The following is a 14,411-nucleotide window of genomic DNA, read 5'->3' as shown; positions in this document are numbered from 1 at the left end:
CGTCAATTTTAATAGCATTTAAATTAAAAGTTGAATGACTTAATGTGATACTGCGATTTTGTGCACAACGATGACTACGTACACTTCTGAGGCATCTAACTGGCCAACTGTTTTGGTGGCAGTAATTAGGTTACATGCTATATCATACAACAAAAGTACATTAAACAGTTACATAAAACAAACATTTTACACTTGAATTCGAGAAAGAAAGGTCATAAAAGGCATATACTTTCTGTACTGTCATTCATAAAATCAAGGAAGGTTTGAATCCTGTTAAAATCCGTGTCCTGAAATATATTAAGAGAAGTCAAATACAGACAGACCGTCATCAAACAGTGCATTTTTAGTAGAAATGGTTGCCAAACCAAAAAGTCACAAGACTAATGAACTTTTAAAAAAAATGTTGCAAAAAAAAAAGAATTCTAAATAAATATTAAGTTCAAGTTAGCCTTAATTAATATCAACCAACGAAAAATGTTTCGGATATCACTGTAGCACAGCGGTACCATGCCACGTCCATTTCCTAGGTAGTACATGGGGCTAGCGCGATAACATGCGGTCGTGGGTTCAAATCCCAGTCAAGCCCAACCGAGTTTTTACGCTAAGGAAACTGTTGTTTTATTTTGCTTAATTTCGTCTTTATTATTTTTTAATAAGTCCCGAGTGACGTTTTCTTTAAAGAAATGATTTATCAAAGTTCTCTTTACGCCGGGGAAAAAATCCAACGCGCAGTAACTGGTTTCGGTAGCGGTACGGGGATCCTTAAGTCTGGAATGCGACAGAATGCGCCGGCGACGTCTACAACTATCACCGTGAGACATGTTTATTGGCTCTTGAATTATGCATAACTGTAGTCGCCTACATTTAGTGCTTTGCAGAATAAAGAGTTATAGCATTTTAAGCACCTGTAATTCTAGTAAACAATTAAATAATAAAGGGAGATGAGAACTGAAACACAACACATCTATTGTGTAGGGAGTGGAGTGTAACTTTACGTCCCATCAAAAATGTCGTCCTTAAAATTGGAATGAAAACATAGCAACTTAAAAGTAATAAAAGCTACCCGGCAAATGTTCGTTGATGTCATGAAAGGCGAATAACAGTATAACTATATGACTGTAAACTATTTTGGAGCATGTTTTATGAAAAAAACAAGTCAAAGGCAAAAATGAAAAATAGTGTGGATAATATTTTTTGACTGATTGAGTTCCCTGGTTGACAATATCTTTGTTGAGTTCAGTGGCATATTTTTCAGCAGATTGTAGCCATTTCTTTTGGAACAAACTGTGCCCCTCTTCTTGTCGATTGTTTTCATATGAAGATGTATCCATTGAAGAACGTATCGGGACAGGTAACAAAAACATATCAAAGTCTTTCAATTCCAAATTCAGGTATGTTATCTTTGAATCACAAGAAACGTATTAACCACATGGATATATGGTCTCCTGAACTTGAAACCAAGGACACGGTACCGTCATCCTCGATATCCAGGGGTTACGCTCACTTTCGCTTTCTACACCCATGGAATATGTCATAACAAAATTGAAAGCACGAAGATAGCTGTTTGATTGGTCTCAGGTAAAAAAAAAACCCACCTGACCAATCGCTAGGCTGATACCTGTCCTTTGAAGATTACCTCAAAGCCTGTCAATGTTTACCGTTACGTGACTGCGAGATTCTTTTGATGTATATCAAAGGATCGAACCAGTATTCTTGTAACACCAACAAGATGGCCACGCGCAACGAGCCTTCAATTTTGCTATGACATATTCCAGGGGTGCAGAGAGCGAAAATGAGCGTAACCCCTGAATATCGAGGATGGGACACGGTAGACCCCAAATAGCACACCGCCGATGGGCCAATTTTGGCCCAACTAAACTGCACCGTTGGCGCAACGTAGTAATACAACATTTGCCCAACAGCTTTTTGTCCGTTTGCCCAACGTTGGGCCACTGGTGGCAGACATTTCTGTTGGCCCAACGTTGGGCCACCGTCTGATAATACTAAAATTGTACTCCTGTAACAACGCTCGAACACCCCGCCCGGTATATTTTACATTTCTGTCTGTTTAAAATACGGAGTTTAGCGATTTCGTTTTGTATTTCAACCAAACAAGAGTTCCTTTCCCTGTAAATATGCAAATCGGGATCTGGAATTATCCAATCACGATTTTCATCACTCTACATGCCATTATGTCACATGGGCAGAGGGTGCGAACAGGACATGGGGCTAAACAACCAGAATTCGAATTGAAGTGATTTAAAAACGAGTTGTCACTGAAAATAGAATGTAGATATTATATTATATTATATTCAACTTTATCATTTACACGTTTTCATTCTACTCGTAGATAATTGCAGATACATCGGTAACTTACTTTTTTCAAGACACTGCAACAGGTACCCGCGTCCAATTTTTCCCGCTAAGCTGCATTCAGAACGAGGCTTTCCCGGATATCCGTTAGACTATGGTTGGATGATCAGTTAATTTCCGACCGTGGGCCAACGGCGAGATGCGATCGTTGGCTATGCAGCTAAACTCCACCGTTGGACCAACGTCGATATGCGATCGTCGCATCGCGCCGTTGGCCCGACAATGTCTTGCTATCTGGGACTCGTCTGATTCAGCCGCTTTCCTCAATCTTTATTTAAACATCAGCAACAAAGACGCTTACTACTATGTTTGATAAGCGGGACGATTTCGATTTTTGCCGATCGTGAACTTTCCCTTCCTTGATAGCAAACACCCCTGCTTCCTCAAACTCCGGTGACTACTTGTAGCAGTTGATTCGGTGTTCAAAAGCTTGCACTGAATATCATGAACTCCCTGACGGATGTCGAATGTCAACAGACAAACTCACAACACAGGATTTCCAAAGATGCTGGCTGACGACGATTATGTACAAGTTTGAAGGTCTTCAGTTCGATCTCATTGGGAAATATGCAATATTAAGTTCGATGAGTTTGTGCATTGTTGTTTTGGTGGCGCTGTCCCAGTTCCCGCTATCAGGACTTGTTCGGATTTGACCCTGATTTACATTGCGGGTGTCGTCGATGAAGCAAGCGTTTTTCTCTCATATCCCTGTGTGTAAGATAGAGCTGTCCAGGGTAAGAAAGGGGTGTAGGAAATTTCTTTCTCTCATATCCGGTCATGTAAGATAACGTTGGCCATGTAAGTTACATGGGCGTGACGTCACAATGGCTCAACAATGACGTGATGTCACGAATTCGGAAAACACCGATGCCGCAATGCCTCGGGTTTTACCAAATTTGAAAACCCTTCGGGTGGATATTTCCCTATCCTTCACCCCTGTACATGAAAGAGTCTTATAATCTTACCGGAACACCTTAACTTCTTTTTGTACTTTTTTCAAGGGTCTTCATATAAATGTTCCCTTTGTTCTGATGTTGCCCTGATTTTATTTATTCTATGTTTAGATTACGGCTTTGTTAACACTTCGATATACTCTTGTTGTTTTCTGTTGTTGTCGTTGGTGTTGTTGTTGTTTATATTTGTAACTAACTATACTATATCACGCGTGTTCTTATCATACAATTTTTTTTCATTTGACCTACGGGTCTCTTAATTTACACGAATAAATCTTTATTCGGATAATATCATTCTTAACACACATTTCTAGGGGTGTTTTCTTTCTATTTAGTAATAAGCTTCGTTTAGACCCCCACTTATCAACTTATCACTAATGAATCATTGTTTGATCTCTACGTGACACTAAATCTCATAAGTCTTCGTCACAATGAATCATATCTAAGAACTGGGTTTAGATGGGTAAAGCGGGGACAATCGGTTACCAATGTACATGTAATGGATGCGATATGACACAAGGGAAATAACTCGTGCTTGATTAAACACGCTGCAATACACTGACAGAATACTATTAATTTGTGTAGCAGTGTCCGGCTGGAAATTTTGGGTGAGCGGTTTGGTCCCTTGTGGGAGCTCGTATTCTCTCTGACTACAATAATTCTTTTACAATTACATGTACGTGCTGTTCGCTCTTGAGAAGAGACCCCGGCAGGTCACGCCGATCAAATACTCAACTTAAGGACACGGTGAAATTAGTTACATGTATAATGATTATCTTAACTATCTATTTTGTAAGAGAAAGGTCTGGCATTAATGGTGTCTTAAAGTATCGTATCATAAGCATCATTAACCGATATAAAAATCCAAATCTCACTCCACGGTTGTGAGCTTTAATAAAATATTCTAAGGCGAGGCCAGTATTCCTCAATTTACATGTAGATGTTAAATAAAGATCTTTGGCGATATAAACAAAATTTGTTTATTATATTAATTTATTTCGTTCTTTTTTGTGTGTAGAATATGCATAATTGGCCATTTATCTTTGTTGTCAATGCAATGAATCATGCTATAAACACCTTCAAAATACCAGGGTTCCTTTCTCCACATAGATTATCTACTTTAAATCAGCACAGAACTTTCTACATGTATAACCACGGCCATAGCTTGAATATATTTAATGTGAGATCGTAACACTCTCCACTTTTCATAATACCCTGCTTTTCTAATGTTACATCGAATTCCGTACAATAACCAAGTTAAAACAAATAATTTTGCCTGATTTTGACTGTTGCACGAAACGTTTCTTTATTTAACTCTAGATACGATTTGGCTATTTCCTTGTCAGAGTGCAGCTCTTTCTCTCTAATATTGAAACAAACTTAATGCATCGCTTCCCGAAATCTTAAAACTCTTTGTCTGTAGCTATTGCCGGATGATTGTAAGATTTATCTCCCTTGAATTAGTCTCGTAAAGGTGGATTGGATGAGGCCAAATTATGACTCACGTGCTGTATTGATCTGGAACTCTTTTTTGATGGGAGATAAATTGCGTATAACGTAGTGTGTAGCGTTAAGCAAAACGATTTTTTTTAATTATACGTTTTCTCTTTTGTGTTGATCACGTGGTCAGGATGTTTATGAAACTTGACATTTTTATAATAAGCACTCTGTATACTGCCATCCATTTGACCTGTCATTGTTGACGTTGTAAAGGGGTTTGGCGATATATCAAGGGATGCGTAAAGGAACTCTGAAGAGAGAAAAAAAAAAGCAAAAACTAACCATGAAATATGCTCGTGGTAAGCGAATAGGCAAATGAAACGAATGGCATTATATCGAGGTTTTCACACTGTAGGTGTAATGTTACATACATGTACATAATGTAGTTAAACGTAGAAGATTAATTTAGACATACAGTATTAATTGGATATCTTTTCTACATTATTACATTACATAAATAAAAGAGAAAATTAAACTCAAAGACAGTTTCCCTTCCATTTTATATTCAGGTGACTACCCGCTTTGAAATAAATAAATAAATAAAATGGTAAATAATGTTTTTTCAAAGAAAATAATCTTTGAACATCGGAAATCTTCCAATTTGTCTTATGTGTTCATACTTATGCATATGTTTACTTGTATGTATTTGGCGACACAACCTGTGTGTTAGTTGGTTACGTACACGCGCAAAGTATAAATTACTTATGTAGTACCGGTACCGTTGCCACTACTTACACGAGACAAATCTATACACATATGTCTTTAGATGTACAATGTGTATAGCGAACGTATCTTTATCCTAAAGCAAGCTTTGTTAGTGATTCCTTCTTACTTACATATATTTACACATAAAGCCAGCTGACCAGATGGCCATTACACTAATGGGATACACTTAATAGATTGTGTATATATATATATATATTGTAATACATAAATAGAGCTCGTAGCTGTCACTTTGCATTATATAGACATGCATACGTAATATAAAACTGAAAATAGATATGAAATGATAATGGCGGAAAAATGAAGCCGGTTTAGAGCGAACATTTTTACTCGTAACAAATTGTATTAAAATTATATATATATATATTTTTCATTCAATGTAAGTTTTATGCTACGAAATGTAACGGTACGGATTTAGATAATCCAATTCCGTGGTAATAGTATGTTTTCATTCAAACTTACATTGTATAATATAAATTCAGAAAACAGCAATTCTCGTATTCCGGAATCATAATAAAAATAATTTGCGTTAAAATAAAAATATGAATACATCAATCGTTTATCGGCAATATTAATATTTTCCCTTCAAGATAATAATATCGGACAAACAACACAGGCTGTTGACGGGAAAGTGCCCGATCACATTTTATTGATTTCACGGGCACGAAAGTGTTAACCCTTCATCACAAATGGAATCGTCTTGTTTGTAGCACGAGACATTCCGCGTGCGACGCTTGTAGCTCACGAAGATCAACGCTGATTTCGACGAAGAGTGTCCTTGTCGACATCATAACAACACACACGGATACAGAACAAGATGATGAGACGTTTAATGCAAGCACACGAGCACACCTACTTGTAAACATGGTATTTGCAGACAATCAGGTTGTCGATTTCTTTTCGCCAGTGCGTGGGTGTGCATGTTCACATCGTATAAGTATAATGATGGTGATGGATTCAAGCGGTGTCAACTAAATCCGACAAGTTGTTATTATTTCGTGAACGTGCATCTTGTTATCAGAAAGACAAGGAGGAAAATAACTAATTTTAACAAGAATATATATGGCTGGGAACGAATGCAAGATGAACCTTGTCAAAGGTAAGTTTATTTGTTTCTCATTTTCCCTGTCTCACCTGAGATTGTGTTCGTGAGTCAGTCTATATGAAACCGCGACACCTGTGCTAGGGAGAATATAGACACCATCTGTATTGATTGGTGGTGGGGATTTGTGTTCTGTGTCAGTTCTCGGTGTAACAGATCTGCACGGCATGCTGCTATGTATCAACCATATCTAGTAGCTTATCTCGGCGATCTAAGCTTTACGCAGCTATTGCTAGTCTCTGCAGCTGTAGCAAAATACACATAACTTGTCATCTTCAGTATCATCAACTTGAACCCATCACCTAACACACAGGTTGGGAACTAAACACTAAGATGAGGGGATGAAAGAATTTTGGATTTTAACTGTTCATTTTCCCTATATTATTCCTCCTCCATCAATTAACTTATTTTGTACTATCTACATTTCCATTATTTCTCCTTCCTTCTGTCCCCTCCTCCATCACTTCCCTGCTCCTGATCCTCTTCCTCCTCATTTGACCGCTTCCATCTCTCTCCTCTTCCTCCCTTGCCTCTTTAACCCACTCTTCCTCTCTTTCCATACTCTTCCTCTGTCCTCCCCCTCCATCCCCTCCTATTCTCCCCCTCCTGTTACTCATCCTCTTCCTCCCTCCTTTTCCTGTCTTCCTGCTGCTAAACCTGTACTAATGCCTTGAATCTTCTACTTTCTCCAGCTCCTCTAAGATCTGCTCCTACTATTCAATTTCCTATATAAACTGTGTTGATAAAACAATGGCTAGGGATTATCAAATGGTAATTAATAAAAAAAATAACCTGTCATTCTAATCAATTATTATAAGATACAATCTTCAGTGATGTGAGCTCCAGTCATGAATGAGAATTGTCACAATTAAAAAAACCCTCTGCAGAATGTAATGAGCCGCAAGGCATTGTATGAAGGGAGATAACTCCTACAACCTTACACGAAGAAAAAATTCTTATTCCACCTCCCAATTTGACATTTTTTTCTGCAAAGTGTATGATTTATGATTATATTCAGATCTCACAAGATGTTGACAATGATTGTTTATTTTCATTGATGATTGTTTGTGTTTTAAAATATGGCATAGTAATTCTTCTATATGTTGTCTATTCAAATATACATCCAAGTACAATTAATCTATAGATACTCCTCTCTATCTAAGTTAAAATAATAAAAAATGCATTCATATTCGGATCTTAATACTCCTACATGTAAAATACAAGTTGATAAACAAAATGGAAATTATCATCCTTTAATTGAAAAAATGTCATCACTGCAAATTGATGATTATAATGAAAAGGACTAACAGCTGGGCTTGATTGCTTTTACTCTAAAGAATGAAAAAATAGATATTGCAAGTAATGTCTTTGAAAAAAAAAGAAGATATTAAGATAGATGTAGGCAATTTCTTTTTCAGTTTTGATAATCTTTTAATAGTTTATAAAAAGGAGAGTTCCTGACTTGTCGAAAATTTGCATAAAAAATAATAGGGTAAAGACCTAGTTAAGGAAGGATTAGGCCTAAAAAAAGACTGTTTGTTTGTAATCTCTATTAAAGTCTACCTTCAGTTATTTGAGCTGAAAACTGGGATAGGTAGGATATTGGGCCTAAAATAATAATTGTTTAGGTTCTTGTTTCCCTACAGTCTACCTTGAATTATTTAAGCCAATCAATTTTATGCGATGCAACAGGGTCTATTTCAGTTTTTAGAGGGTGAAACCCAAATATGCTTTTTTTTTTCTACTTAATAACCAGAAGCAGGTGTTTTCATTTTAGGCCTGATAGTTTTTCATGCAGACCTTTGATTACCGGCCATTGTACAATGGCATGTTAATTACATAATATTCCTGTCCATGTAATATCTGTTCTATATATATGTGGAAATAACCAGTGTTGCTTGGTGCAATCCCATTTATCGCCAGGGTTTGCCTTACCGTAAATATCCTATTAAGAGTTTTTGTTGCTGATAGTTGACAGATTGAATGCAGTTTTTCTTGGGAATTTCAGAGTTTCATTTTCCGAAATCTGATATTCCTACCAAATGCACTTTGATTATGATGTCAGGGCTTTAAAATCACTGTAGATGTGAAAAAGTTTTATCTAAATTAATGATTAAAAAACATTTACAGTCAATAAATGTCTTCTGTTTCCTTTTGGTTACTTTTCAGGAGTTTCAATTACCTAATTTTATTTTCATTTTCAATTTATCCATGTAGTGAAACAAGAGTCAGAAATAGATGATTATGAAATTTAACACATTTCCAATGAGATTTTGTCAAAACATTGCATTAAATTTTTATTTAGTATGTTGTAAAACATATTCAATTAGCATATCACAAATTTTCAGCACTGCATGTAAATAATAAAATTTACTCATTCCAAGGAGTGACAATTTGATTACCAAATTTACCCAGAATAAAAATGCTGATTTCTCAAAATTGCTACGGGCTGCATGAGCCTCTTTTTTAAGTTATTAGTTTTTTCTGTACAGGTACGTTTTGTATGATGATGTCACTGTTTATTTACCAGACACATTTACGAGACAGGAAGTGCAGTTTAGTATTACCTGAATATAAATGATTTCCTGTCACGCCCGCAGCTTTATTTGAACACCCATGATTTGAACATTTATTTTCCAAGTCAATGATACACCTCTGTTTGATCAGGGCTCGATCGCATTTTGATGAACCTGCATTTTATTGTAGTGCACTGTTGCTGGTGTAAACACAAAATACATTAGATTTTTAGCAGACGGCAGGTGCACTCGACTAGCAGCAACGGACTAGTGCCTTGAAGCCTGGATCAATATGCATATGGCTGGTGTCGTGATTAATCGCTGTTAGCACATGGTGAAGTTTGATATCCGGGTATAAAATTGGAGGCAACAATCGATAAATCTTCAATTTATGTGTACTTTGAGTTAATGTTTACAAAACATAGAATCAGGCTGTTAGTTATTGGTGATAAAACTAAATTTTGAGATAGCTTCCTTCAATTCTTTTTTTCAGATTGTTTTTAAAACAATTTATATCATCATTTTCTTGGTATGATAAGTGTAAAAGGGAGAAATAAAAATATAGGTAAATTTAGTATGTTTTGGTTGATTTCAAGATACCATTTTTATGAGCTGTACACATCAGCTGTACCAGGGCCATTGCCTATCTTTGCATGTATACATGATACATATACTTGTACAGTTAATTCACAGGAAATTAACCCTTTCACCCCTATATAACCTAAATAAACTCTACCATGCATTGATCTGGATGAGTCCATTATGGTCCACAGTGTTGAAAGGGTTAAAAACTATGTGTTGCTTAGCAATCACATAATAAGTTTGACTTAATATTCACTGCAGCCTAAAGCTTATTACAAAACTGTTAACACTGACAGGAATATACTTTGAATTCATATCATTGAGGGTACTTATACCGAATTGTTAGTTATTAGTCGAATCAATTATCAACATTCAAACCTAATGAGGATGAGAAATGTCCATGCTGCCCATCTTTCCAGTAACTTCCCTTGTCCAGATAGATCTTAATATACTCTTGTTTCGTGATTTATTTGGTGAAATTACTTGAAATGGTAAGTATACATACCTTTCTGTTTTTACAGGAGATGATTATATTTTTTTTTATTTTACTTGTTTGTCTTTTTCTTGAGTGTCCTAATAATTCACAAGTTAAGAACTATATGGGGGGGGGGGGGGGGGGGGGGATGCATAGCAATAATGTAACGAAATTGACTTAAATTTTTCTTTCAAAATAAAACTAACATATATAAATAAAGCTTAAGAGAGTTATTTAAATTTTAAAAAATGCTCAAACATGTTATTTTAGATATGTTTGGTAGGTCGTAATAAAGCCATTGCAGGCCATTTTGTAGCTATACATAGCTCAATCGGTAGATTGTGCTGGACCTGACATATGTCTCTGTTCGGTTCTGTACGTAATTCTCCTCCGTCATCAGACAATACAATTACTGGGAATCAGCCTGATGGTACTATAATTCCCTGATGTGTATTTCTCATGTCTGACCAGACTTATTGGGGGTTGTATCTAATCCTATTAAGTCACGACTCTATCCAATCAGCTGCCCAGAGATCTGTTATACTGATGACCAGGTAATACCTGTAATGAAGATGATGTAGATGGCGTAATGCGAGCTTCATTGCACTGCGGATCATAGATAAACAACCTACATTCAATCATCATTTTGCTGTCAAGTAGGATAGAAGGGTTCATTTTGTAGGTAATTGTTTTCACAAGGGAAATTGACACCTCCTATTATCGGAGCCAATCCTTCCAAGCTGTTTTAGATGTAAACAAAATATAATTTATTAGAATGCTTTTTACCACAAATTATCACGGTAGTTTTATCGTTTTTTCGCATGGTTTGTCAAGGTCATGGTCACTTTTACAAGAAATAAAACGTTTCCAGATCTATCTTCGGTCTTTAGAACAAATGATTGCACAAACGCCAGAGTTAGCATGCAGGTTGCCTTTCTGGGGAGTCGAAAAATTGATTGTTTTAAGTTTCAATGTAGTTTGTCAAGGTCATTGATACTAAAAAAAGAATTATCCATGAAGTAACTTTAGGTAACAAGTTCCATGCAACTATAAATGTAATAGCAAACATTTCACAAGCATCGAGTCCCTTTCAAATGATATTTATTTTTATTTTTTAACAACAAATAATACAGTGTTTTTTTTAGACGGGGGAGCTATGCTGCCCCTGGGTGGCTTTGCATGGTGTTTAAATGGGAAATGAGATAATTCACCTAGATAAAATTTGGATGGAGCTACCGACCCGGGTAATGAAATTATTTTTGAATAAGATTGGGACTTCAGGATTTTGAGCTGGATTTTCTGCAACATTATAATAATAACACTTGTTGAAACAGGAGATCTGTTAATGATTTTGGTAAATTGTGATGATATTGCTAATTAAGTCAATAAGTTGATATCTTTGGAATGATTAGAAGGATATTAATATTAGTCCCAGTAATTTTCCTCCTCTTGATAGCCAAAGCAAACTTTTAGAATAAATAAATGGAGTCCAGGACTTTCTAAAGAATTCAAATGATCCAGGTAAATTCAAAAACAAATTGAATTTGACCTCTGACCTCTTCCTTTATAAGTATCCGACCCTCATGGAGTCTTCTTTATAAGGTCGGACATGTTGGACTGGGGCAGACAGACATCGAGGTCATTTTGGGTCACTCTGTGCGGTATGATCAATTGTTAGGTCACTGAATGGGGCAGTGACTGGCGATGCATTTCAGCAGCTATCTCAGACCCACTCTTCACCATGATAAACACTCCTGTTTCAATAATGATCGATTGACATTTGTATCTGTTCGAGTGAGTTGGTTTTCAAGGATCCATCAAGCTTCAGATTCCATGATAATGTTATAATGTGTCGGCGCTAGTTTGATAGTCTATTTCTCCTGTACAGACGCAAAGTTTGAAAAGGAAATAGTCAATAAACCGTAGAGTAAAGGCTATTTTCAATACTTTTATTTTAACTTATAGACTAGGGAGTGATGATACCTATGCAGTAACTTACATATACATGTATCCTTTCATGGAAAAGAAGTCAGATACTGTCCCCTTCCGACCACAAACTACAAAAAAACAACTTTGGTATTTTTTACCCTTTGCACTGTTACATGTTTTCCAGTGCTCACATTTTCATCCGATCTCCTATCTTTTTGATTATAAAATTAAAAAGTGTTTCTCAGTTGTTTTGAATAAAATTATTTCTATGGATTTAGAAAAGAAAAAGGTGGGTGTTCATGCAAACCTAAAGTCATTGGAAAAGGGATGAATTATCAAGATTCTTGAAATAGAACTCTTAATTAATAGCATAGGTGATTCCTGTTATAAAATAAAATAAGGTAGGTTATGTACCATTAAAAGTTTGAAATATCTATTCAAAGTATTCTCTTACTATTAATGACATTTTGTACCTTTTTTCAGTGAGGAACTCTTTTAAAAAGAGATAATTTTGTACATGTGATGGTAATTAAGGTAGCATATACCCTTAGTGATTTGAATTTTTCCTCTGTTGATATCCCAACCTGTGATTTTTATCCACGTGTACCCGTGTACCTGGCTATGTAAACGAGTGGCTGTCAACACCTCATTGCACCTGTGTCTATACAAACCCGGACCGTCTGGCGAGAGGTGTATTTATACCCAGCGAGACGGATCATCAGTCGGCACAATTTTGTCATTCAGCTACTCCGATACCCAATCAGATCCACCCCCCAGGTGACAATAGAACCAATGAAACGCAAGACTACACACGGTCGGTTTTACCAACAATACAAAGTTTTCATCTGTGTGTATAATCATAGCGGCTACTTCATGTTTACAGCCGGGGTACATAATACCAGAACATTTAAAAATGATTTGGTATGAGCTCATTTCGACTACCATACCTGGAAGTTATTTGAATGTATAGAGACGCATGTTGAATTGTCCGAGGGGCGGTGAGAAAGCTGTTATTATCGTGTGATCAATATTCTCAAGAAAATTTTCGCTGCTGGATATTACGACCTGCTGATGCAAGTTTGGTAAGTATTTGGTTTCTTAATTTCATAATTGGAACAATAATGTAGCATGTATTTAACATACAGTGCATTGTTGGTAGGTATTGTTAATTTATGTCACTTCCTAATGTAGCTATTAAGTATGTTGTATTTAAAATACATGCATGATTCATATACAAGCCATTGTATTTACTTTGTTATAACATTACAGCTTGTGTGTACATATAATATATACCTGCCAAGCTGTGTATATATACTTAAAACATTTACTATTGTTACTTCATTTGCCACAGTAGGCTGGAAAAAATACACTGAATTTTCAAACTATAATTCTAAGAAGTTCAGTATATATTTGCTATAAATTACCGTTAAAATGATATTTTCTCGCTGATTATTTTTATCAGTATTATGTACCATAATTAAATTTTCCTGTTGCATGTAATAATAATAATAATTTGAGGTTCTTATATACTGCTTTATCACAACCTAGTTCGTAGGTCATCTCAAAGCGGTTCACAAATTATTATCTGTAGTTATAGGGCCTTTGCAACCAGCCAATATCTTTCTCAACTCCCTGGGGAGCATACAGCCGGTACTGCCATTTCGATGCTCACAGCTAGCATTCTACAATTCTTGCACTGCCCAACCACATACCCATTTACAGCTGAGTAGACTGGAACAAGCGGAGTAAAGTATCATGCTCAAGGATACAATATACAAAGTGCCATGACGTGACTCGTACCCGCAACCCTTTGGTCACGAGCCCGGCGTCCTCACCTCTAGCTTACCGCGCCCCCTACTGCATGTACACAGTAGTATAAATGGCTAAATAAATACAATACATTGAGATAATCTTATTTTTTCAGGCCTGGTTAGCTTAACGATAACATAAAGCAAAAGTTGAATCTGAAATATATTTAAAAAATTATTGAAATTTGAAACTAAAACCACAACTTGCTTGTATACAACAGAAAATCAAATAACCATTTGAAGACAAAAGAACTTTTTCGTTACTAAAGCTTTGTTCAGCCAGGCTGAAGTATGACACACTTCAGAATGCCATCTTTGTAGGTTGTACAGTGTGTGGGCCGTGAGATGTCTCAATACCACTTGAGATATGAAATGATTATATTCTCACCATAGGTTGAGAAGCTTTAATTCTCATGACATTTTAGGTAAAGGAAATGACTTATAAAATAT

At 36.1% G+C, this 14,411-nt stretch overlaps 1 protein-coding gene across 4 annotated transcripts in view; it reads left to right on the top strand.

Annotated features, from left to right (window-relative positions):
• The first annotated feature begins 6,260 nt into the window (after positions 1–6,260).
• LOC110456815 (kazrin-like) overlaps positions 6,261–14,411 on the top strand; it is a 94,535-nt gene continuing 86,384 nt past the window's right edge. For 2 of the 4 annotated variants that reach the window (XM_021507797.1, XM_021507795.1), the window contains exon 1: positions 6,261–6,648. In XM_021507797.1, coding sequence (XP_021363472.1) covers positions 6,612–6,648 — 37 coding nt within the window. In that variant the 5' untranslated portion in view covers positions 6,261–6,611. Of the gene's footprint in view, positions 6,649–12,845; positions 13,236–14,411 lie in introns of those variants that run through there. The other 2 variants (XM_021507794.1, XM_021507803.1) reach the window with 1 other exon arrangement.

Source organism: Mizuhopecten yessoensis, unplaced genomic scaffold (assembly GCF_002113885.1).
Source record: "Mizuhopecten yessoensis strain PY_sf001 unplaced genomic scaffold, ASM211388v2 scaffold8853, whole genome shotgun sequence".
NCBI classification, from domain to species: Eukaryota; Metazoa; Mollusca; class Bivalvia; order Pectinida; family Pectinidae; genus Mizuhopecten; species Mizuhopecten yessoensis.
The sequence above is the reverse complement of the archived record's forward strand: the minus strand, read 5'-3'. Positions and strand labels throughout refer to the sequence as shown.